Source organism: Dermacentor albipictus, chromosome 1, assembly GCF_038994185.2.
Source record: "Dermacentor albipictus isolate Rhodes 1998 colony chromosome 1, USDA_Dalb.pri_finalv2, whole genome shotgun sequence".
In the NCBI taxonomy this organism is placed as follows: domain Eukaryota; kingdom Metazoa; phylum Arthropoda; class Arachnida; order Ixodida; family Ixodidae; genus Dermacentor; species Dermacentor albipictus.
The window spans coordinates 247632858-247659396 of record NC_091821.1 but is presented as its reverse complement, the minus strand read 5'-3'; the positions used below and the strand labels follow the sequence as shown (position 1 = coordinate 247659396).

General features: G+C 44.0%; 2 protein-coding genes across 2 annotated transcripts in view; one reads left to right on the top strand and one right to left on the bottom strand.

Moving 5' to 3' along the window:
- Sld5 (DNA replication complex GINS protein Sld5) overlaps positions 1-830 on the bottom strand; it is a 36908-nt gene extending 36078 nt beyond the window's left edge. The window contains exons 1-2 of the mRNA XM_065429920.1: positions 588-830; positions 306-452 (exon numbers count right to left, since the gene is read on the bottom strand). Of these exons, the coding sequence (XP_065285992.1) occupies positions 306-452; positions 588-695 (255 nt within the window). The 5' untranslated portion in view covers positions 696-830. The remainder of the gene's footprint in view (positions 1-305; positions 453-587) is intronic.
- A 58-nt stretch (positions 831-888) lies between these two features.
- Positions 889-26539, top strand: part of Vha55 (V-type proton ATPase subunit Vha55) — a 28479-nt gene continuing 2828 nt past the window's right edge. The window contains exons 1-11 of the mRNA XM_065429908.1: positions 889-1102; positions 1799-1854; positions 2369-2467; positions 4716-4809; positions 4878-4955; positions 5013-5152; positions 5225-5329; positions 5586-5683; positions 11307-11664; positions 11739-11843; positions 24708-24837. Of these exons, the coding sequence (XP_065285980.1) occupies positions 1018-1102; positions 1799-1854; positions 2369-2467; positions 4716-4809; positions 4878-4955; positions 5013-5152; positions 5225-5329; positions 5586-5683; positions 11307-11664; positions 11739-11843; positions 24708-24837 (1348 nt within the window). The 5' untranslated portion in view covers positions 889-1017. The remainder of the gene's footprint in view (positions 1103-1798; positions 1855-2368; positions 2468-4715; positions 4810-4877; positions 4956-5012; positions 5153-5224; positions 5330-5585; positions 5684-11306; positions 11665-11738; positions 11844-24707; positions 24838-26539) is intronic.

Genomic DNA, 26539 nt, shown 5'->3' with positions numbered 1-26539 from the left:
CATTTTTTGCAAGATAAAAACGTTTTTTTAATCAATACAAACAAATAGTCGGCTTGCACTACTTGGGAAACAAAAGCAATGAAAACATTACTGCGCAAGACATACGTGGATTGAATTGATATCGCCCTTCACGCGCAGGTACCTGCATGTTTCTTCTTTGTGCCATGTGTTTTCCAAACAGTGCTGGTGAACACGAGCTATGTATCAGCAACTAGCCCACATAAAATCTCTACTCAAGATATCTTTTATGCATACGTTTACAAAGTCTGCGGACAACGGCGCGTCGCTTTAAATCGTTTACTCACTTCCATCTTGTGCATTGTGGCTTTGAAATCAGTCTTATCAATCCTTTGCAGGTTTTCTTGCATGTATCTCAGCTGGTCCAGGACGCATTCAACGATATCATTTTGGTAAGACAGTAATTCAGGAGAAAAAGTCTCATTCAACCAAGCCTGGAAAGCAGGAGGAAATAACAATAACGGGGCTGAAGTGTGCCGTTGGCATGGTTGGCACGTTAAAATTGAGTTCAAATTCAACTGAAGCGATGAAAAGCAGAAGACAGAAAACTAAAGTTCAAAAGCACGCACCTCTTCAAGTTTCTTTACGACTTGCTCTGCCGATGTGCACTCTTCTTCGTGACTTTCTACATAGCCGTACTTATTCGCTATATCTACAACATCCGGCTCACTATCCATTGATGCAAATAAAGTCGCGAAGCACAGCGTTTCACTAACGTTACTTTTCGCGCGTACCGCCAAAAATGCGCACCGCGCACTTTCCGTTTGGTTCGTTGGTTGACTCCGTGAGTTGCTCCGGTAACATGGTGCTGCACTCTCGCCAACAACGATAGAAGTAGTTTCACAATAGGCGGCGCCCCGCTTTTAATGACGAAGCAGTCGCTGGTTTGGAGGGTATAGACTGCGGCCAGAGTGAGTGCCGTTTATGAGCTGTGTGATAGCAAACCGGTGCAACGTTTCGAGTTAGTACAGTACGCTCTTCACCGAAGCTGCAACAAAAATGCCTGATGTAAAATCAGCTGTTGCCGCAAGCAAGGAACATACTCTAGCCGTCACAAGAGATTACATTTCTCAGCCAAGGTTGGGTAAGCAGCTCACCGATAGTGCCTGTCGACTGCTTTAGTTTGTATTACACTGTAGTCTGCAAGGTTAGTGCTCCTTGCCATGAGTGTGGGAGGACTGTAGTAAAAAAAATTTTATAGTAATCTTTTACGAACCAGTAAGATTTGCGAGCCCCGCTGCTCTCAAACATTCAGCAGCTCAAATGTGTGCTGTTGAGCCTTTGACGCCTACCGACTTGCTCCAGTATCGCGCCTACCGTACTTTTATTTTGTGTGAAGCACACTTGTAAGATCAAAAAAACAGTCAAGTTAATTTTAGTAACCAACAACCGTCGCAATAAACATTAGAGCAGCGTTTACAGAGTTCACAGCTCAAGCAGTTGCACCGTGCCCGTAGTCATGTGACTGCGGATGTCATGTGCCTACTAGCGGGATAACGCCCGTAGTGCGCTGCCACTTGTAGTTTGAGAACGGTTTACGTATTTTGCCTTCCGTATTAGTTCCTGCCATATTAGTTCCTGGAACAATACTTTTTAACTACCTGGTAATGACTACCGCCACATGGTTGATATAACTTCTGGGTTTGGACTGTACTGGTTGGTTCTGGCTGGACTGATGGTCCAGTTTTGTCAGTGTCGCTGTGCAAAGAAGTTTTGAGTCAGTAATTCGAGTTTTGTGGTTTGTTGTTTATGTAATAAGCGCTTTGTTTTTTGTTTCTAGTATACAAGACCGTCTGTGGTGTCAACGGCCCCTTGGTCATTTTGGATGAAGTCAAGGTGATTCTGTGCTTGGTTAATTTACATTAAAACTCTGTTAACAACAACTCGGTGTAGCTGGGTTTGTGTGTGTGGATGCTGCCACAACACTTCTGGTGCTGAATATTGGTTCAGTACGTTCAACTTCTGCACATTCAAAACGCATGCAGTGTGAAATTATTCGGCGATTTCCTAGCTATGTTAAATATGCCTCTTGTAATGTTTATATTAGATAGAACGCTGTCTGTGGGCACGAACAGTAGTAGCAAAATTTACTTTGCTGTACTCATTCAGTAAATATTGTGGGCATGCTTAATTAGGGCACACATGTGCTTCTTCTGCAATGTGCTCAATGCAAAGAGCAGTTTATTACCATAAAATGTGTGTTGTAACTTTTTGCGACAGGAGCTAAGAAAAGGAAAGATTACTATCCTTTTTTATTTCTATTTGTTTGAAAACAATGTCCTTACTAGTAAAGTAATAGCTGCTCCTCAACAGCTCTTCATCAGTCTCATGATCTTCTAACCCTTTTCAGTTTCCAAAATATGCCGAAATTGTTCATTTGGTCCTTGCCGATGGCAGTGCCCGCACTGGGCAGGTACTGGAGGTCAGTGGATCAAAAGCTGTTGTTCAGGTATGGATCGACGTCTTCCATCTTGCTGCTCACAAAAAATTTATTTCTTGCTTGGTAATAAAGGCTGCCAGGAAAACATGTCTGCTTGCACACATTTATCTAGTTAGTTGCTCCTTTAAGTCAGCTCGAAATTGTCGAGACCTGGGGTCGGTCTTGTACCAATCCATTTCATTTTCCACTCTTTTCACTTCATTGGCTCAGGTGCCCCCGCACTGCCATTATTGCCAGAATCAGCCACCTGACAAGACTGATTAGCCCCCTTAAGGCACCATTTAATTCTGTCCACTGAAAATTTAGTTTCATCACATTTCTTGTATCTTCAGGATCATGGAAAGCGTACAACTGTAGAGTGGATTCAGAATTTAATTTTCAGTAAGTTTTGTCAAGTGTACAGAATGTGGATTCCACGCTGGAGTTCTCTACAGGAATGTCAGATATAAGAACATAGACTATTTCATGTCTAGCGTGCTTGGAAAGCACCTATCCAAACCTTGAAAAATATGCCTGATGTACAACATCTCGATAAACAAATGAAAGTGAGCCTTCATGATGGCATACTGGCATCGAAAGCAAGTACCCAGCTGCCTACTTCGACTTGTTTAACTAGAACACTGTACATACATTATTCAAAGTTTCGGCACAGGCGCAGGTTGAAGTGTTTCAACATGTATACAACACATTTTAAATGTCATTTTTGATCAGTGCTTCTACTTTTGATTCACTATCCTGGCATATTACATTATTCGTAGAAGTAGCTAGCCCCAGAACCTGAACATTTAATCATTGAGTGAACTGTCTTTTGGAGCTTTACACATATTGTGGAATGTCAAGCATATTGAGGGGAGATGTGGCTTTGAAAATCAGCTTTCTTACTTCTTCATGGATTTTGACCAAAATTGGCACAAATGTTCAGAATGTCTCCCTGATGCTTCCATAAAAGTTTCAGAGCAATATCTTGAGAACATTTTTTTTTTTCAATTTTATTGATTGAGCAGAATTTTTCGTCCTCTAACTTTCTGGAGAGCCTGGGGAACTTAAAAAACGTGATAGAAGGCTTGTTAAGTATTGACTGCATAGCTAAATGCGTGCTGAAGGTCGTGACATTCTTGCATTATTTTTTTCGCAACAAATTTTTTGGAGTGCCATATTTTATGTTACCTTCGCATCAAGCACACTTTTGGGGTAGACGAATAGCCATATCGTAAACTTACAAAGGGTCAAGATAAGAAAGCGAGAATGTCACGACCGCACTGTAGCCCAAGGAACGTGACAATAAAAAAAAACGAGTCAAAATATTTTAAATGGTAACAAAGAAATCAACTCCAGGATCTCATGATCGTTGGTGCAGCCCTTTGGCATGCCACTCAGTCTGTCATAGTGTAGGCACAGTGGTATTGTTCCCTGCTATCAGATGGTGTCATTACCTCATCAATAGTGAGATTCTTGCACTATTTTTTCTGCTGGAAGTACTGCTTGATTGCCACATCTAAAAAAATCCAATCAGTGGCAATTGTGTCTAAAATGCAAAAAGTGGTGGGAAGTTGAAGGAAAGAGCAGGCAGTTAATGAAACCATAGGCTTCCTTCTCTGAGTACAGGAATAAATAGACTCGGATGTTTGTGACAGTATTGTCTAGTCGCTAAAGCTTAATTACCACATTAAAAAAAAAAAAAAGTAAGCTTCTAGGTGTATGCTTGCTTGCACTCATGAGATTAAAAACAATTTCTTTTGCAGGTAATTTGTTACGACTATGTTTGTCTTTGGTATCATGTAACACAAGTGTTAAGTGCCCACACTACCATGTAATCTGTTCGTTTGATTCCCTTGTGGCCTTCACCCTTCATGGCAGGTCCTGAATGTACAATTCAGAAAATTTATCCAGGCTTGATATTACTTTAACATTTCTTTTCTAGATTTCTCGCAACCTCAGTGACAACCTGTTATGCTTTGTTCTCAGTAAAGATAAGTTTGGGATCTACTGCAGCAAAGATAATATGCAGCCCATTTTTAAGTATAGTCAGCTCCAGATTGTTATTGTGAAGTTCTTGCAAGAAGTAAATAATTTGTGAGCTCTTGCGCTTTGCCACTCAACTCACACTTGTACTTCTCCACAGCATCAACCTGAACTACTTAATTCTCAGCTTAATATACATTGCATGTTGGAGTGCGTTGCATACTTTTGTGTGCATTGATCCATTGGCCTGTTGTGCTGGTGAGGTGGCATAAGCAGTGGCATGTTTTCTTTTCAGGTGTTTGAAGGCACCTCCGGTATTGATGCCAAGAACACTGTGTGTGAATTCACTGGAGACATTTTACGAATCCCAGTGTCTGAAGACATGCTTGGTAAGCTCTTGTTTTTCAGGTCTCGGTGAAAGAATGTGTTTCATTGTCTCGTGCCCATCTTGTTTTAGGCAGAGTATTCAATGGCTCCGGCAAACCTATTGACAAAGGTCCTCCAGTGTTGGCTGAAGACTTCCTAGATATTCAGGGTGAGGAGTTGTGCCATTCATTCTGGTCAAGTTGAGATACAAATTTCTTTTTTTCAGGCCAGCCTATCAACCCATGGTCTCGTATCTATCCGGAGGAAATGATTCAAACTGGGATCTCTGCCATTGACGTCATGAACAGTATTGCCCGAGGCCAGAAAATTCCCATCTTCTCTGCAGCTGGCCTTCCTCACAACGATGTAGGTGCCCTTGTAGTTACTCATGTTTGGAGAGATGCAAATGCCAGTGCTAACCATTGGTGGCATTTCCAGATTGCTGCCCAGATCTGTCGTCAAGCTGGCCTTGTGAAGCTTCCTGGAAAGAGTGTCCTTGACTCGTCAGAAGACAACTTTGCCATTGTTTTTGCTGCGATGGGTGTAAGTATACCTACTGTTCGAGTATTAACAGGTTTTGTAAAGGCTGTGTGATATCTAGCCTGTATTTCATAAGCCAGAATGCTGTCATCTTGCATGAGTACCGTTACCGATGTTCATAAACTGTTGCAGCCATCGAACAAGAATGCTTAGTGTGATTATGCAGATCCTGTAGCAGCTGAACTGTTTTGAACATCTGAACTACTAGTCATTGGTAATGTCCTGGTCATTTTTGTCAAACTCATCTGGTTCTTCACAGGTGAACATGGAAACTGCAAGATTTTTCAAACAGGACTTTGAAGAGAACGGCTCCATGGAGAATGTGTGTCTCTTCCTGAACTTGGCAAATGACCCAACGTAAGACTTCGAATTGGCATGCTGGCTGCCACTGCCAGATTCAGAATTTCTGTGCGTAATGTTATTCTTGGGGCTTTTGTGCATCCCTGGCATGTACATTTTGTTTGGTATGCCACTTAATTTTGAAAGTATACATGAAGATTGAGCTCACTTAACATTAAGCCCCTCATTTGGGGGGGGGGGGGCAGTTGCTGCCATAGTACGGTGAAATCTCGTTAGAGCGAACCTCACATTAACAATTTTTTCAAATTAACAAACATTTCGAAAATCCCCCACCAAGTGCCCATTGGTTGAATGTAAAAATCTTTCACCACAACGAATTTCAGGATACCAAATTTTTCAGAATAACGCATCGAATTTCATTGTCATCGTATCTTAACATTTCACTATAATGGTAGGAATCTGCTCGCAATAGCACAAACGACGACAAATGCTCCGTATGTGCCACTACCATCATCATCAGTATGCCTGCCTATATTTCTGTATGATCCTGTCCTTCTTTAGACGTGCGTTTGCCCTATTGGAATCGCGCCTCGCCGGCCCTCGCCGTCTTTGTTCCGTGAACCGCGTACCTCGGCACGTTTGTCGGAGGGCTGTTTTGCTCGCTTGAAACATTAGGCTTTCGTTTCTACGTTCACGATGAGCTCTGGAAGCAGCACGAAAAAGAAGCGGGGGCAATTCTCTTTGCGAGAAAAGGTGGATGTTCTTTCTCAAGTGGACTCTGGGAAAAGGCAAATTGACATTGCAAAGGTGTGGGGGATTACACCATTTCTACAAATAAACGTGCTTTCAATACTCAGTGCTTTTTTTCCGTGCTTCTAGACATTAACATGTTTGCGGATGTGTTCCCAGCAAAGGTAGGCGACTGCATGTGTTGCATTTACAATTTTCCATGAGAATATTTTTTCAATATTACAATTTTTCAAAATAACGAAAGATTTTTAGCGGTCCCTTCAGGTTAGTTGTATCGAGATTTGACTGTAATACTACATTTAACTGAACCTTCGAGCACAAGAGTGGTGCAATGATCTCATTTCTGATTTTCAAAAAACTATCGCATTACTATCAGCGATAGGACTCTACATATTGGCATAGAGAACGCAAAAATATGAATAATTGCTGATTATGAGCTCTGTATGCTGCTTTAACTCCTGGTCAACATAGTGAATAACTTCCTTCCCAAACATGACTCTCTGGCCTTGAATAGAAGAAAACATGGAAAGCTCAGAATTACTATGTATAAGTAAGTTACCAGTTCTGGAGCTAATGCTTAAAATTGAACTGACAGGCTCAACTTCTGCCTAAGTGGAGCTCTATATTTGTGTTGCTCTTGTTTAGGGAAAGTGTACGCAAAATGTTCGCGGTGAATGCTGGTATGTCTGTACCCTTGCCAACAAGTGGTATATAAAAGAAGTATGGTCAGAGTTGTTGAAAGTAAAGCAGTCCCTGCTATAGTCGCAGTGCAAAACATGATTTATTTTCTGCTCAACTCGTTGCTATCACTTTGTTTCAAATTTCGCGAGTTTCAAGACACTAAAAGAAAGCAATAAATCATAAAATACTGCTGTGACTGCAGTATTAGTCTTTCGGAACTCTGCAAGAAGGCTTATGAGTGGAGATTGAGTTACTTTCCTCTCGTAATTTTGTTGTCAAACCAAAGCACCACTAAAATCACTAGTGTTGCAGATTCTGCTATGTCTTAATGCATCTGCTTTTTTTTTCTTGTGTGTTTACAAAAAGGCTACAAAGTTGCCAGCTTGTGTAAATGTTGCCGATGTTCTGTTCTGTAAGCATTATCTAGCAGTATGTAGTGTGTGTGTGTGTGTGTGTGTGTGTGTGTGTGTGTGTGTGTGTGTGTGTGTGTGTGTGTGTCAACTATCATGCACCAAGATTTAAAAATATGCAAATGCCATGTAGCTGGACAGAAACAACGTAATGTTTGCCATCGCTTGGAGATGCTCAGATTATTTTGTGCATCCTACTTAATTACATAATTAGTCTTAATTAATTAATATACTTCTCAAATATTATAATTTGATGAAAAATGTCGATGAGAAAACTGTAGAGCAGCATGAACAACTCCCAATACATCTTTCTGTTGCTCAATACATGCTATGTAAAGATGTTTTTCCAAGCATGAAAGAAACCCGCAAATACATGCAAAATTGCCATGCAACTGGCCGCTTGAAGCACTTTGCGTGTATTCGCAGCCTTCTTTCACGCTCGGGAAAACTTTTTTGTAGCACTCATATACAGCAACAGAGAGCAGAATGCAAAAAATCTGAGTATCTCCAAGCAACGGCAAACATTACCTTGATTCTGTCCAGCTATGTGGCATTTGCATACTTTTACTATCGTGGTACATGATAGTCGTGACACCATATATATATATATATATATATATATATATTCTAATCAATTTTAATTCTGCTGCAAAGCACTATGCCTCTTCTGCACACACATTGTGTGCCTGCAAGTGCATTGCACTAAAATGGTTTATATCCTAGTCTAATGATGCACGCAATCATGGGCTACACACCAAACCAACAGAGAAAAGTAAGAACGACATCGTAAAGTCATAATAGTGTCTTCACATAAGCAACACTATGCAACATCAGTAGCCCACACTGAGTGTTGCAGAAGTTTGTCGATGCTGCTGTGTATTTTAGAGATTTCTTTATGCTGTCTTGATGTTTGTCATGCTGTGCTGCACTTTTATGTTGCTTGCTTATGTAGTCTTTGATATCAAATTTACCAAATTAAGGTAAACAGTATTACGAAACGGCCTGGTTGGTGGCAATTCATATTGGTGAACTGCATTACGTGGTAACTGAGACAATACACGTTGCGTCTGGTTACCCTTTTGTACTGTTATCACTTGGTGCAGTTTGCCAGTATATTGCAGGTGGCCGGTGGATGCGGTATATCAAGTTCACTTGTGTTTTGAGCAATTTTTGCTTGTATACTTGGTCAGAGGCATTTCGAAATTTAATACAGAAATTTGAACTTGGAAGTTTGGTGCCAGTGCACCTCAAGATCAGCTAAAGCAATGCTATTCTAGCTTTTGTACTGTAGGGAGAAGGGGATATCAAACTCTTCATCAGTTGCACAGTGTGAGGATGAGGCCAGTGATAGCTACAGCCATGTAGTGAGGCTGTAGGACATGGATTTCCTTTCTAATCTTGGAGCAGCAGCTCTTAGACCAGGAACTGCTTGAAGCCAGCATCTGGAGGTGGCCATGAGGCTGCCATTATAAACCAGTGCCAAGCGCTGAGAGCAAAGCTTGTTTGGCAAGCAATGATGTGGTTGCAGGCAGTAAACGTGGTGCATGCATGGTGGTGTTGCTAGTAGGAGATGAAAAGGCTAGTTGCCAGCAGTCATGGCGCAGGGAGGATGGTATAGTCCAGTTTCAGCACTGGTTTTACCACTTTCTGTTCAATTCTGCTGCTTAGGTTTTAACACAGCAATATATGACTGGGAAAAGATTGAGGTAATGTGGATGCATGACCCACTGTGGTAGCTTAGTGGCTTTGGCGTTGCACTGCTGAGCTTGAAGTCACAATTTTGATCCTGGCCGCGGTGGCCGAATTTTGATGGGGGTGAAATGCACTAGTGTTACTTAGATTTAAGGGCACATTAAAGAACCCCAGGTGGTCAAAGTTGACCTGGAGTTTCCTACTGTGTGCCTCATAATCAGATTGTGGTTTTGGCACATTAAACTCCAGAATTTAAATAATGTGGATGCTTGAGGAAGGTGTGTGGCCATATGTAACTTGTGAGTGCATATCACAAAGTCCGAAGTCATTTACACTGGGCAGGGAGGTTTCTGAACAGGCTAACTGGGGCTGAATATTCCTAAAGAGGACACAATGCTGTTGCAAATAGTAGAATGAGCAGGAAAGCTGAGCTATCAGGGTCAATTTTTTTTAGCCAGATGTGAACCCCTGGGTCAAATTCATTGGATTTTAAATCTTCAGACTGACCAATCGAAAAAAAAATTGACCAAATTTTTTTTTAAGTCACAATACAGTGACAAAAAGTATTTTCCGTAGGTAAACATGCATGGTTTATTCATGAATACAGATGGGCTTCCATAAATACTTATAAGAATTTAAATATACATGCACCAAAATAGATATATTCCATGTTGGAACTTGGGTAGTAGTCCACATCAAAGGAATTGCCGCTAGACTCAGTTGCAGCAGAGCAACCACTGCGCACACCCATAGTGTAATTGAACCATGTATTTGAGTGCCCGCCAGAAAACTTGGTGGTTGTGTGCCTGTCGGGAAAACCAAATGAGTTGGCAACTCTCTGTAATCCATCGTTCCATTGTGAATGATAGACAATCAGTTTTCACAAGCCAAGTCTCAAGAAAAGAAACACAGGCATGGCAGCAGTGTTCGTATATGGTGGCATCGTTTGTACATACCAGCATCTGCCTGTGAATAGATGTAATCGTAACCCTGTGAGCAACATGACCAGCGATCATGTAGCGGTGACCCTTCAGGAGATTAGAAACCAGATAGACATCAATTTTTAAAAGAGCAATGAACGTAAACAGCTCGCAAGCCGAAACCAAAACTAACCACTGTGCGCCCTCACATGTGTGGATGCGCGAGTGGTCGCTGAGATGCCAGCGTGAAGATGCCATGGAATGAAAACCCAGACTACAGAGCAAAAATAAAGAGTTCTTTGTATCCACACAAGGTGGAAGCACTTGATAGGCAACAGAGTTGAAAAATTGGCACATTTTTCAAACATACAGCTGGCACCGTAAATATACAGCATCAATAGTTAGGGACTTGTCCATGGTGCCGTGTACTTACGGCATTGACCCTGAAAGGGTTAATAGACTTAGTGACAAGGACGAGGGGGCAGGACACTAGGGCTATGCATAGGTATCTCACGTACACTTGATGGCCATTTTGAGGTGATGGTGAAACTTCTCCATGTACTTGTTAGTCTGATGGTGTTTGACGTAATAGTTCTGCGGAAACCTGCAAGGTGGAGAGAACTTGTAATTAATACGTAGTCGTAGCAGTTGCTATAAAGGAAACCCAACGGGTTCCTCAAAAGAAAAGCCTCGCAGTTGAAGAAAAATTTGTCCTGGTCTGGGACTCGAACCCAGGACCATCGCCTTTCCCGAGCAGCCGCTCTACCATATGAGCTTTGTTAGCATTTGTTTCGTTGGGCTGTTTCATGTTGGAATAGCTTATATGTTGGTGTGGGCAAAATTAACCATAAATAGAGCATTGCACTCTGGGACACTCATCTCTTTACACCCACAGTCAGGGACCACTTGCAGCACACGCCAGTTTTAGTGAGGGCCATAGAATTGCCTCACTGCTGCATTAGACAGTAAATTTAGCTATAGTGCAGCTTTTGAAGACCCTTGGATATGCAACCACCTCAGCTAAGCCCGTAACTAATTCTGTAATTCACCGATTTGCACCATGTGCATTGTGGATCACTCTCACACATTCATTTATGGATGAAATTAGTGTATGATTGAGACAAAACTGTTGTCAGAATATTTTAATAAATGCCTATTGAAGCCAGACAAAAGTGGCTTGCTCACTTGTGTACTTGTGCAATAGTATGGCCTTTTTTTACTTTTCAGTATTGAGAGGATCATTACACCACGTCTCGCCCTGACTACTGCCGAGTTCCTGGCCTACCAGTGTGAGAAGCATGTGCTGGTGATCCTGACTGACATGTCTTCATACGCAGAAGCTTTGCGAGAGGTATCTGCTGCCCGAGAAGAAGTTCCTGGTCGACGTGGCTTTCCAGGTTACATGTACACCGACTTGGCCACCATATATGAGCGGGCTGGGCGGGTAGAAGGTCGCAATGGCTCAATCACACAGATTCCCATCTTAACCATGCCCAATGACGATATCACTCACCCCATACCTGACTTGACAGGCTACATTACTGAAGGCCAAGTGTATGTTGATCGGCAGCTACACAATCGGCAGGTCAGTGTGGTGCTTTCACCTGCTGTGCGTTGTTACAATGCAGAGTGTGAAAGTGGCTATTTTTACATTTTTAGATCTATCCACCCATCAATGTGTTGCCATCCCTGTCTCGACTTATGAAATCTGCCATTGGAGAAGGCATGACGAGGAAGGACCACGCAGACGTCTCCAACCAGCTGGTAAGTGTCATTTTCAACTTGACCGATGCTAGTTCCATTCTCTTTCTTTATTTTTATCATGGAAAGGGGTAAAAATGCAAATATCAAGACATTGCATAAGAATGGTCTGGCCTGTGAATGTACTTGCATGCTTTGTTCCACTTGAATTGTCTTGCTATAACTTGCTCAGTAATTAAATACAAAAATGTGGAAAGCTGTCTTCCAAGAATTTTGCATAGCATATTGAAGACATCAGTTTACGAAACTGAGAAAAATTGAAGATGTCAAAGTGGCAAGTTACATAAAATGTTCATATTTAGAAATGAGGCATAATTACTAGACAAATGATATTGCACGAGAGTAAACTAGAACTGTATGTATGCAGTATAAAAATTCATTTTCTAGACTTCCTAAATGTTGAGTAATAAAACCAGAAATTCACTAGTTTTCACAATATTTTAACAATCTTTTAAAGAAAACTGCTTAAAAAATTACACAGGTCCCACACATTGTGGGAATCAATGTTATTTAAAGTATTTTGCAGGTTACTGGCTATCTGGCATTGTTTGGGGTTCCACAGAATTGTTACCAGATAGTGCGATGTGTCCATGTAAGGCGAGTGATCGTGTGTGTGATGAGAGCATGTGTGTGACAACGGCAAGGTAACAGCATGACAATGATAGCACAACAATTGATTTACTGTAGGCTCTGGTGAAGGAATGTTGCAACCTGTTCCAACATGGGCCAATCACAAAAGCAGTACAATGTCGCATGGTATTACTGTTTGCTGTTATAAAAAGGTGGTGTAATGTCTCAGTGTCTCAAATTGGTATCTGCCACAAGGAAGGATAGGGAAAACTGGCATGGGCCATTTATTGCAAACCATACTGTAGTGAAAAATCATTTACTACTGTACTAATAAGTTCATAACTCAAATAGTCCATTGTTTATTTTAATACGATTGTGCTCTCTACGGCCAGAAATAAAGGTAATAATGTTAGTTTTCCTTCAAGTGGAATGGTTTGTGGAGCAGCCAGTGGTGTTCTTTGTTTTTTTTTCCATTATTATTGAAGTGGAGAAAAGATTTGCCACACATGCAAACACTTAGTTAGAGCAGAAAGAAATGTGTGCTAAACTGCTGCAGCCAATTTTTGTGGCATCTTGAGACTTGGACCAACTAATTTGGTTGGTCTGGAGTAACTGGTTTGTTTTCAGTATGAATATATATAGTGATGGTTATATTTGGGATTTTGACAGTGGAGGCAAATTTTCCAAAATTAAGAAAAAGCATGAACAGAGTATTCTTGATTTTTTAGTCATCTCACTTTGGCAAATTAACTAGCCAGCATTTGCAAAACTATCGAAAGCACCATCAACAATGAAAGTTGGCAAAATATTACGCTACTATCAATAGTAATATTATAATTTTTTCACATAATCTTGACTGCAGGAGGACGTGGGTTCAAAGCCACTCTGCCGCTGGTTTCCCACCAGTTGTATAACGTCCCGACACTCGCTTTCTTTAGAGATTAACCATTCTGGGGAAAGAGCCTGCGCCATGCAAATCTCATCAAGCCCTGTGGGCACAACAAAGCCATGAAAAAAGGGGGGGGCCTGGGCCTATCACACGGCAGCAATTTTCCATGTAGCATCCTAGAGCCCCTATTAGGTTGGGGTGCTTTCGGGTTGGGGACCTACATCCCTTTCCAAGTGCTGAGGTCCCATAATGGTCAAGCAACTGGCGAGGAGCAAATTTGTACTTATTTTACCGGTGGGTACTCGGGGGCAGCTCTAGTTCCCTCTTGCAGCCACGGCAGATGCTCTCCGACAAGGCGCGCCTATGGATCATGCCTAGAAATCTGTTTGGCCCCCTTTCAAGATACGAACCCACGCAAGCAGCCAAGCACCAGGCCAGGCAACATCCCTACCCATTAAAGAACTGGTGGGTTTCTGGTGACACCGGGTTTCGAACCCCAGTATCTCCCGCATACGAGGCACACACTCAACCACTAAGCCACCACCACTGTTGAATTCTTCGCCGTTGATGCAGTGATTGCTCTTGGTGGAGGCATGCAGGCTGTCACACACGTCACTTAACAGTTTTGGACGAGCTAAACTCGTTAATGGCAATATTCCCATTTTCAAAGAGGTTAACTCAGCATGTCCACTTAGTCTCTCTCCTTCTTCTTCTTCTTCTTCTTCTTCTTCTTCTTTTTTTTTTTTTTTTTTTTTTTTTACATAGGCAGCTGCAATGCCAGAGTTGCTATACAACCAAAAGGCTGCATTGATCCAGTCTCCTCCATTTTGTCAGTGCTGGTGGGGTGCATTTATTGCAGTCTTCGTTTTATGCTACATAGATGGCATCACTTTGTCAGCGCTCAGATTGCGTTTTTGTAATTATGGTATCTGCCACTGACAGCTCGCAATTGAATTGCACCTACAAAAAAAACAAAGCCACTGCTCGAGTCTGACAGTGAAAACGAAAGTGACGCACTAGTTTTATTCTTCAAGTGAAGAGATGATGATAGTCTTCTCATCCCTTCAACCGAAAGTGATTTGGTTAACAAGCACGACATTGACTTAGCCCAGCAGTGATGCAGCGTGGATGCTGACAGCCCCCTTCTGTGTCCGAAGGGGGGCTGTCATGCGAGAATGCACAAAAAACTTTCTTTGGTCAAGAATGTTACTTCACAGAATAGTTGATTTTGAAACGGGGTAAAATAAAGCATTTTTTGTTTCTAACGATACCATTTGTGGCAATTACAAGTACATATACATTGCACAGTGAACAGGTTAAATGTTTTCATGCTTAAAACATGAAGGAAATTGGTTGATAAAGCTTTGAAAGGGGCTTCAATGGATTGAAGTTTAAAACATAAGCCATAAAATATATAAGGTCACTTTTAGTGAAAATAACACCTACAAGGTTAAGCATAAAGCTTAGCCACGAGAAGGTGAAGCATATAGAATGCATTAAGGAGTTGGGAAATACAGTAGACTCCCGTTAAGATGAACTCACTTAAGGTGAACCCTCGGTTAAGATGAACAGTGGAAGTCGTTTGTTTGGTTTCCCATAGAGTCAATGCAAAAAAAATCCGCTTAATATTGTCACGTGGTGGTGACGTTGAATAACACAGTAGCAGTACTGTGAACGACAAAACTAACTTTTATTGGGCGAACCTGTGCCCACAAAACAGGCTACACTTATAGCACAACGATAGCGGCGAACACGCTCGGCGATCGTCGAAAATCTGATCAGCGGGTCAAGCGTGTCGGCTTTTATACAGCAATCATCGAATGTTCCAGATTAAAGGTTGGGACCCGCATGCCTTCTAAAATGTTCTACACCATTCGTGTCAAGCGATGAAATCGGATAACACAACGTTCGACGACAACAGACAGCGGATAGAAGCATCGATAACTTTCCAGAAACTTCGGATACATGCAAGCGCGTCCCGCGCTGTGCGATAACATTTGTTCAGCGGCAAAACTTGTCGCCCGCGAAAGACAAGTACACGTGTCAATACCTCCCCTCTTAAAAAGCATCGACCCGATGCTGCAAACAAATGAAAGTAATAAGTAAGCACTCATATCAAAGAAAAAAGCAAAATAAGGAAAGTTCGTTAGCGTCCGTAAAATGGTTTAAGACGCACCACGTGGACTACTTCAGGTCGTGCGCGACGTCGCTGTGAATGCGAAATGCCGTCTGGCACGACCTCATAGTCCAGTGCGCCAATACGTCGGATGACCTTGTAGGGTCCGAAATAGCGTCTCAATAGTTGCTCACTCAGTCCCCGTCGGCGTATCGGGGTCCATACCCAAACACGGTCGCCGGGCTGGTACTCGACGAAGCATCGTCGGAGGTTGTAGTGTCGGCTGTCGGTCCTCTGCTGGTTCTTGATTTGCAGGCGGGCGAGCTGTCGGGCTTCTTCGGGCGTGCTGGAGATAGGTAGCGACGTCAAGATTCTCTTCGTCCGTTACGTGCGGCAGCATGGCGTCGAGCGTCGTCGTCGGGTTCCTGCCGTAAACCAACTTGAACGGCGTGATCTGTGTTGTTTCTTGCACTGCCGTGTTGCAAGCGAATGTTACGTACGGCAGGACGGCATCCCAGGTCTTGTGTTCGACATCGACGTACATTGCCAGCATGTCGGCGAGGGTCTTATTCAGCCGCTCCGTAAGACCATTCGTCTGTGGGTGGTAGGCAGTTGTCCTCCTGTGCCTTGTCTGACTGTATTGCAGAATGGCCTGGGTGAGCTCCGCTGTAAAGGCCGTTCCTCTGTCGGTGATGAGGACTTCTGGGGCGCCATGTCGCAGCAGGATGTTTTCGACAAAGAATTTCGCTACTTCGGCGGCGCTACCTTTCGGCAGTGCTTTAGTTTCAGCGAAGCGGGTGAGGTAGTCCGTCGCCACGACGATCCACTTATTTCCGGTTGTTGACGTCAGAAAGGGTCCCAACAAGTCCATCCCGATCTGCTGGAATGGTCGGCAAGGAGGCTCGATTGGCTGTAGTAATCCGGCTGGTCTTGTCGGTGGTCTCTTGCGTCGCTGACAGTCTCGGCATGTTCTGACATAACGGGCGACGTCGGCGGTCAGGCGCGGCCAATAATACCTTTCCTGTATCCTCGACAGCGTCCGAGAGAATCCAAGGTGCCCAGCGGTTGGATCGTCGTGTAGGGCGTGCAATACTTCTGGACGCAGTCCTGACGGGACAACAAGAAGGTAGTTGGCGCGCACTGGTGAGAAGACGTGTACTTGTCTTTATCGGGCGACAAGTTTTGTCGTCGGGCTTCGGGCTAGGATCGCGGCTTTGCGGGGGCGTTCGGTACATGAACGCACAAGCACCTCCACCAGATGTCACGTGGTGGTGACGTTGAATAACACAGTAGCAATACTGTGAACGACAAAACAAACTTTTATTGGGCGAACCTGTGCCTACAACACAGGCTACACTTATAGCACAACGATAGCGGCGAACACGCTTGGCGATCGTCGAAAATCTGATCAGCGGGTCAAGTGCGTCGGCTTTTATACAGCAATCATCGAATGTTCCAGATTAAAGGTTGGGACCCGCATGCCTTCTAAAATGTTCTACACCATTCGTGTCAAGCGATGAAATCAGATAACACAACGTTCGGCGACAACAGACAGCGGATAGAAGCATCGATAACTTTCCAGAAACTTCGGATACATGCAGGCGCGGCCCGCGCTGTGCGATAACATTTGTTCGGCGGCAAAACTTGTCGCCCGATAAAGACAAGTACATGTGTCAATATGAACACTGCACACACGCTAATCGGTTAAGATGAACTTTCACGGCCGGCTGCGCCTTAACCACGCAGCTTTACTCGACCATCCGAGCAGCACTTTAAGGGAAAGAAATAAAAAAAAATAAAAAATGAGTTTTTCTGCGCCGTCGACCATCTGTGCGACGCAGGGAGACGAGGAGACCTAACCACTTCAGTGTTTCTGTGAAGGTTCCGCTGCTCCTTCGCTGGTGATCATGTGATAGTGCCGTCATGCCAGTGCTACCAACCTCCGCGCGTTTTCTGACCTCCAACTATGCAGTAGGCATATCCCTTCTTCGTGGCATGCGTGTACGCCGTGTCCCGCTGTCTCCTGCCGGTCCACATGCCGTCGTATCATGGTGTGCGTTGTTCGTTTTAGTGTGTGCCCTGTTCGTCATGTTGCTAGTATGGCAAGTCAGCCAACAGCTCGGAAAAAGCCGCTTCAACTTCGTGAGAAGATTGAAGTTTTGCCGAAGTTCGCACTGGCCGGCTTTCAAAGTCTGAAATTGCGCGCAAGTTCAGCATCGCGAAAAGTACCGTGAGTGGTATTGTGAAAGACGAAGCGCGAAATACCAGTGCTCTGCAAGATGGTGAGTTTGCGCCGAAGCGTAAAAGGATGCGCACAGCTATGCACAAAGACCTAGAAAACATTCTTCTTGCTTGCGTAAAGAGAGCGCACAGTGCAAATTTGCCAGTGAATGGAGTCATATTGAAAGCAAAAGCAGAAAAAATTGCACTGCGGCTGAATGTGCGGTTTGCATGCAGCGATGGGTGGCGCGACCGTTTCCGCAGAAGGCATGGACTGGCCTTTCCTTGCATTGTCGGTGAGGCCGCTGCAGTGGACGAAATGGCCTGCTGCGATTGGAGGCAGAACAAACTGAATGACCTCATGGAAGAATATGACCCTTAAGATAGATACCATGTGGATGAAACTGCCCTGTTCTACCAGCTGCTTCCAAACAAAACGCTCGCATTTGCTGGTGATAACTGCGTGGTGGGCAAGCAGAGCAAGCTTCGGGTAACGGTGCTCGTGGGCGCAGATATGACTGGGACTGACAAACTAAGGATGCTGGTGATTGGGAAGTCTAAAGCACCACGCTGCTTTAAAAGCATAAAAATGCTGCTGGTCATGTACATGGCTAATTCAAAAGCATGGATGACGCAAGAGCATTTCGAGCAGTGGCTTCAGGAGATGGATCATCGCTTCTAGAGAGAGAAAAGTTCTCTTTGTTGTTAACTGTCCCAAACATGGCCACGTTGCCAGACTATCTGCCATCCGTCTGGAGTTTCCACCAGCAAATATAACTGCGAAGCTACAACTCGTGGACCAGGGAGTAATCAGAAGCTTGAAGAGGCACTATCGTCGCTCTCTGTTGAAGAGGATGCTAATTTGCATGGAGAGTGGTGAAGAGTACACAGTGAACCTGTTAAGTGCTGTCCACTTACAAGTGCCTGGGCAACGTTACTAGACTAGCTTCAGTTTTAAAACTCGGCGCCGTTGCGCGGAACCGCCACCCGCCCGCGCCTTCGTGGCGCTGCAGTCGCGCCCGGCTTCACTTCCTCACTAGCCGGCTACGCGGGCGGGCCGGACGAAGCGTGCGGTGCAGCATATTGTGTGGTTCGTTGTTGAAGGCGAATTTCAGCAAGCATGTAATCCGCGAAACTGTAGCTTTCGCCGAGTTTGTTGACAATATAAGCAGACGATGCCGACGTGCTGCGCACCTGGCTGCATAGGCGGCTATCGGAACGATGTCGACAGTTCGGCGCGCTGCTTTTTCTGTGCCGCCAGCAATGCGACGCTTCGCTCGGCGTGGAACAGAGCGATTCTGTTGTTGTTGTTGTTGTTATTGTTGTTGTTGTTGTCCTGAGTGGCCGTGGCACATACCCACAGTGGGGGATTGGCCAAGAATCGGGCGGTTTAATTAGGTGCCTAAAATAATAATGATAACAAGGGAGTTAACAATTTGGGCGTGTGAGTTTAAAAGTAAACGTTTTGTGTTTGGAGAAAAAAAGAAATAATCAGATGAAAACCGGGTATAAGATAACAATAATAATAATAATAATTAATAAAAGATAAGAAATAAAAGAAAGCTATGGTTGGGAGGGAGAACGATCAATCTAACATGGAAATCGATTAGTTTCAATGAGGTAATTTTGGATCGCCAAGCAAACATTTCTGTTGCTGAACCCAACAATGGAGGCTCCAAAAGATAGGATCACAGGCACTGATAAACTCAGACCAATAGAGCGAAGCGGGATTTCGAGTAGTCGTTTTCTTATAATAGAAAAACGTCTGCAAGACAACAAGAAATGGTCGATTGTCTCCGCTTCGCCACAGAATGAGCATAGTGGTGAGGGGACCAGACCAGACCAGTGGAGGTAGAAGTTCAATGCAGGTATACGGCAGCGCAGCTTCGTGATGGACATTTCAATTTTCCGTGTTCGGCAAAAATCTCTGTTCCAAGGGTGCAGGAGATGTCCGTACTCCACAGAGTTAGTAATTTCGGAGCCTGATACTGACTGTATAATGATACTCCTGCGAAATCTAGCTGCAGTTACATAAGCAGTCAAAGGGCAGCAAGGAAGAATCGGGCCACTTATCGATGCCTTGGCTAGAGAGTCTGCAATTTCATTAATGATTAGTCCTTTATGGCCGGGCACCCAAATCAAACGCACGCTTCTCAAGTAACCAGGTACCAATGATTGAAATATCCTCATCACGCGAGAATCACTAGAAGCAGTAAGGGATGAGCACAATGATAAAGAATCAGTAACTATCACGGCTGACGTAATTGATGGTCCTAATTTGCGTAATGCTAGCACCACGGCCATGAATTCGGCTATTCCTTGTGCCGACCGGCACACGCGCTCGTGCCACTGCTCCTACGTTCATCGTCGTCTTCCACAGCTGGCTGCGTTGCCGGTCATCATTCCAGCGCAGAATTTCACTTCTCTCATCGTAATGGGGAGGCCGCGTTTACGGTGGGAGGGGCCATTGCTTAAGGCAGTATGAGCCACTCATTGTCTTACGTACCGGATAGATTTAATTTCTGAAGAAACTTAATTTTGAATAATCGCAAATCGGGCGAAAGCAGCTAATCACGCCTCCGAGCAAACTCGAGACGTCGAACGCAAGCGACAACGGCGGACTACGGGCATATCGTCAGTGACGTCGTTCTCTCCGTCGCAGCCGATTGTGTGTGTTACCGCATAATTCAGAAATACTTTAATGAATCCTCTAGATTAACCCAGTGATAAACACGGGCCGCACGTTTCAGCTTCGCTGGTTAACCATCTTCACGGAGTGGAAGAGCAGATGATATTTTTGTGTGTGTGTGTGTGGCTTGTGTGTTCAAAGACTGACCTCATCTTTCTTTTTGTTGCGCTTCTTTGGCGTGGCGAGAAGCCTCGGTGGGGATGAAGATCATCCTAATCACACCCTTTGGCCAAATGTTCAGGCTTCTGAGCCTAAACTGCGCGAAACGTTAAGACGGCAGGAAAAAACACAGCTTCCGCGCTTCGCTCTATGCGTTTCTTTCTTTCGTGCAGTTTACCCTTATTACAGTATGAACCAACTTGCCCGATAAATCTTATTGCTGTAGGTGGATACCGCTTTCTCATGGTATCACTAATTCGGACAAGGGAGAACGCTAGCGAGCGTGAAACACGCACAAACTGCCCGTCCGCACGGGCTGAAGGCTGCGGCGAGGCGTCTGCAGTGGAGCCCGATGGAACGGCGCTGCCATCTGGCGGCTGTCACAGAAGTGGCGACACCGGCTGTAAGCGCGCGGGCGGAGAGTTTTACAACTGAAGCTAGTCTAGTAACGTTGTGCCTGGGGGCAGGTTACTGAAGTGACCATTGCCAATGCCTTCCACCATGCGGGGTTTATAGCGCCTAGTGACAGCTCAGCGCAGAATGACTGCGATACTATGAGTGAGGACTCTACTGTGAACTTGGAGGAGAGCAACTTTGTTTCTACGCTGAGCAGTAAGGGTGTCTCCATTGATATGAGTGTGTATGTCAGCATTGATGGAGGTGTGCAAACATGTAGGGCTGACACACTGGAAGCTTTAATTGAAGAGGTGCTCGACCTGCCGTCATAAACTGCTGCTGACGATGACAGCATCGATGTTGTGCCTGAATCTGCACAAGTGACCTGCAATGCAGCTGACACTTGCCTGGATACTTTAGTGCAGTTTTTCGAACAATGCGAGGGCACTGAGGAATATCTTAGAAAATTAAGTGAGATGTCTGCATTTGTAGCAGCCAGGCGATTTTCTCGACAGGCACAAAAAAAAAAGATCAGACTGGGTAACAGTCAACAGTGCCTGATGCCTTACTAGGGCAATGTGTAGTATACCACTAGTAGTGCAATAAATGCTTATATTGCAGTTATTTTTTCCCTGAAAGGCCATTTCATTCATTTGTTCTCATATATGAGGTTATTTGGACACACACTGCATGCTCAAACATAATTTTTAGCACTCCTGATTAGACGAACTTCTGATAAGACGGAAATTTTTCATGATCCCTTAAAGGGAGTCTACTGTACCTATAAAACTTATCTGACATGTCTGAGTGCTGATGCATGAGTGAGGGGAGCACATATGCTGACATATGCTGCCTGAACCAATGCCAGTCCAAGGCGATGGCAAACGTGTGTCGTCTGTGGCAACATGGCCCAAAAGTTTATTTCTGTGCAACGGAACCGTGGCATCATCTATCACTGTCTAGTGTGGTTTAACATGTTTTCATTGACAGATAGTTCAGTGAAACCTCGTTAAACAGTAGTTGGTTAGAGCTTGGAAAAAGTATGTACTAAACAGTAGTACTGCTTAACCGAAATAGCATGAGATCGCCCACTTACCTGTCAAGAACGGAACTCTGAGAGAGTGCGATGAAAAGGCAAAAACATGGCAGTATTTATTCACTTCGTGCGACAAGTCTATTTTCATTTTTGTTTGATGCCGCGGCGGCCTAGCAGCGGCAACAGTGGCTTCAAACTTGCTGAAGCTGCGAGCCACCTTTTCAGCCAGCCCCCTCTTCTCGGCAAACACTCGCATGGCAGATTCCTCGTTGGCGTTGCATATTCTCCGTGTGCAGCTGCGGCAATGCTGCAGAAGTCGCGGGGTGCCTTTTTTACTGTGGGGTGCTGTTCTCGTCAGGACGATTCCTTTCATGATGCTCACGTAACGTGCAGCTTCTGCTACTGTTGGGCCTGAATCGCTCATGCTGTCGCTTTCACGACAGTGAAAGCGACAGCATGAGCGATTGAAACGACATCAACACTGTCCTCATCACTGTCGTTTCATGCATGAGCATGAAACGACAGTGATGAGGACACTCATCATTGTCGTTAGGCGACACTTCGGCAACTATGGCAAAAAGCCGAACCCCGTAGCCGAGGTCTTTTCGTGGTCGCAGCAGCGCTGCCGAGCAACTTCTTCACATTCAAAATGCCACACACTGTAGTCAACAGCAGATGCCTGTCGTGTGCCAGCGCAGACTTCTTCGTGCCAAGATCGTTACCACGAACGATGTACAATTTTTGTTCTGTACTGAGCACCCAGTGCCTTTTTTCTGAGCTTTGGCATGACTTGAGTCCTTGCTTGCACGACGCCGAAATGATGTTGATGTGACTTCACGCGCAAACGCAAAGGGCACTTGGAGGCGGTTGTTCTGATCTCTGAGGCTTGTTGGTCTGATGGACCACTTGATGGAGATGACGCACCACCATGATTGCGTGACGAAAAGTGGAAACGCTACACGTTAACCGATGCGTACGTAATAAGCTGGTACAGTTCATGTGGATACAAAACACATTATGTTCAGTGGCCGCTGGGCCTGGGATTTCACTTTACTGCTTTTAAAACGAAACTATGTTTTAGCAGGTACAGTTTAACAAGGTTTTACTGTACCACCATTCCGTTGCAGCGACATTGTGTGTGCGTATGTGTGTCTGCAAAAGAAATTCCTGGCTGCACCACTGTCTGAAAAAATAAAGTTTGCAGTCAGTGCATGACTCGCCAAAAGGGCAACTCCGGCATTTTTCTAACCACGTTAGGTTATTGTCATTTTCAAATGGCATTGACAGTCCTGTCGCCGGTAGGGCGGTTTAATTTGTTTAGAAACTCATCCGTAATTTTAAATGACCAATAAACAAAGTATCAAAATGGGTATCTGTTTCGTGTGACGTCTACAATGAGTTGATGACGTCATATCCCACACTACCATAACGTAACCGTGCAGAATGCGTACTAAATACGCAGTACATGTGGTACCAAAAAAAGTGAAGCCAACGATGTCTTCTGACAGTATGAGGAGCTTTTCCAGCTCTTTCGAACTAGACGGCGGCAATTTCTGCAATATGAGTGCTGAAAGGTCGCTGTTTGCTTTTGACCTGCTGCCGCACAGACCAGCTGACATGCCTCAAGCTTAACACATCGTGCTACGGCAAGATGAAGAGTAGCACCTGTTATGTCAACCAAATGATGATTGTCGGCGGTTGTCTTGTAGAAACAGGAGCTAGCTTTGTCGTTTGCGGGCGAGGTGTCTGTAGCCTCTGACGTCACAAATGCAGAGTGGCCAGTAAAGCCATACATTTGTGGGCACGAGTTGGGAACATGCAACCAATCTTTAAAATTTATTTTCAGGAGAAGTATGACTTGCAGTCATATCGTTTGGTACCGCTAATCGGATAGCAAAAGAAAACATATGTTCAAAATTCTATCAACGTTGGTGGACACTGAAAAATCATTAGAGTTGCACTCTAAGATCTGTATGGACTCCCAAAGTTGCTTAGCGAGAAAGGAGCCAGCTGTGCTGAAGCAGAGTGCCGCCATCTTGCCGGGAAAAGCGATTCAATCCGATGCACCTGGCAGTTAGGCAGTCTAATCATGCTGCCATTCTGATCATGCCATCAGTCTTGGGCTGATGGAGAGGGCACAGCAGCTCCACCACAAAATCCAGCTGCAAAGTTTAGCAGAAGAGTACGACCATTCATGCATGTTAAGCAGAAGCAATCATGTAATGCCTGCAGAATGCACCCGAGTGTGCTGTACAACTAATGGGAACAGCAGTGAGATGCCCTCTTTTTTCAGGTGTTTTATGCAAGCTTTTCAAAACTTATGTTGTCACCATTAACGCCTTTCACAGAAGTGTGCAGAACTGACTTCCTATGTGAAGCATTCTTTGGCTATTCCAGCGACTTTGTCTGCGTATGTCTTGCATTGATACATAGTGCACCACCTTCAGGAATTGTCATCATTATGCTGCTGCTGTTGCCATGTCACCATCATCACTGGCATTTTCATGTCATTGTCGTCTCTGTTGTCATATTATCATTGTTGCACAAATGCTCCCATCACATAAACACACTAAACCATCTGGTTACACCTTGTACAACCCCAAGCAAGGTAGATAGCCAACTACCTGCTAAACATTTCTTATAGCATTTTCTGCAGTCTGTGAAGTATCATTTGCTGTTCTTTTTTTAAAGGTTGTGGGAATACATTGAGCAGTGTATTTTGTCACTGTCTCTGTAGTTCAACATCTGTGGATTACTTTCTGACCTAACCTCATTTTGATTTCTTTGCGTAGTATGCCTGTTATGCCATTGGCAAAGATGTACAAGCAATGAAGGCAGTTGTTGGAGAAGAAGCTCTAAGTGCTGAAGACTTGCTTTACCTGGAGTTCCTTACAAAGTTTGAAAAGAACTTCATCTCCCAAGGTAAGAGTACATGTATAGTTGAAGCTCAAGACATGCCCATTCACAGTTGCAGAAAGCATTTGTAGACACTTGTGGTCTGTATCTTCATTGCGCTCTGTTTGCCTCTGGTGTGAAGTAACCCGCCAAGTCATCCACTTGCTTGTAAACTTCCTGAATTCAAATTTTGCCTTAAAGCTAAAGTTCTGGTCTCGTTTTAAGATGTCTACTGTACATGCTCACTAACATACACATAGGCCTCACTGATGCACGATCTTGTGCTGCTTGACAGTGCTGACTGTTTCATTATTTCACGTCTGGTCTACACTGCAACTCAACTGGGTTGCATTGCCATTTGGTGCTAAAACACCATTATGTTGCAGAATACAGTCTGCACACAGCACCTCAGTAGCTGACCATGCATACATCTCATACCTCATTATAAAGCATTTGTCAAAAATGGATTATCCACTATAAGATTTCTTGTGGAGAGAAAGCTCTCTTAAAGGGGTAGGCTACACTTGAAAGCCAACTTATTTTGGATAGATCTGAAGCCACTTTGCACACCTTGTGTATTTTGATGTGCTGATTCAAAAAAATGCATGATTGTTTTCGTCCTAGGACAAACAGCGCCTGATATGCCTTAGAAACTGGCTTCTTTTGTTCGGAGAAAAGTGAGCATCTAGATTTTAAACAACAGTGGTTAGGATATTGTCGCATGGTAGTGACGCTGAAAAACGCAGTAGCAAAAACTTGACCACGAAACTAATTTGGATGAACCTCTGCCCAGAAAACAGGTTACTCTAAGCACAACGATAGCGGCGAGCAGTCAGTAGTGGTCGAGAATCTGATTCAGCGGGTCAAGTGTGTCAGCTTTGATACACGACTCCTTGAAGGTACCAGTGTAAAGCTATTTTCTTTCCAAAATTGTGTCAAAATTGTTGTTTTGAGAAATCAAGGAAAAAAAATTCCAAAGCATGTTTATTGGGACAAAACTTTACATATATTATAGAAATGAAGGGTCTTGCAATTTTATGGAATAAATCTTATTCTAATCTTTAGGCCAATTTTTGGTCTTGAGGTGGAGCTTCCCCCTCAAATTATTCATTTTACAGATGCTACTAGTCTGCATATTGCAACTGTTTTTGTGTGCATGGAACAGTGCTCCCATTGCACCAGAAGATGTGGCAGCTGCACGTTGAGTGAATTCATGTAACGTCCTAAAGCTAGCACCCTATCAAAAGCATTGCTAAACCATTGCATTGCTATAGAAGGCGTTGCAACAATGAGCCAGAGCCAGTCTGAGGCAACTAAAAGGTCGTTGGTGCAACTGGAAAAGTGTACTGTGGCAGGAGGGCACACTTTCTAAGTTGGAGCTTGTTGACTTTCTTCATTCTACCATACATAATGCAAAAAAGTCTGTTGACTGGAAGTCACATTTTGACAGTGCCTGTCTGGCTGGGCTAATTAAGTTAATATCTACAACCAACCAGAAAAGTGTTTGTTACACCCAACATTTCGTGGCCAACTCTGCTGCTTCCTCAGGGGTTAGATGGCGGAAGGCGCCTAGTTGGCCACGAAACATGGATTTAATCAATACCACCTTTCGATTGCAATTGTAAACTTCTTTAAAAACGTGTGTCATAGTGCACATGTGAAAGGCCTAAACAGGTTGATGAAATGTGACGTGGTCATGCAGTGGTTGCTGATAGCTTCATTTAATTTT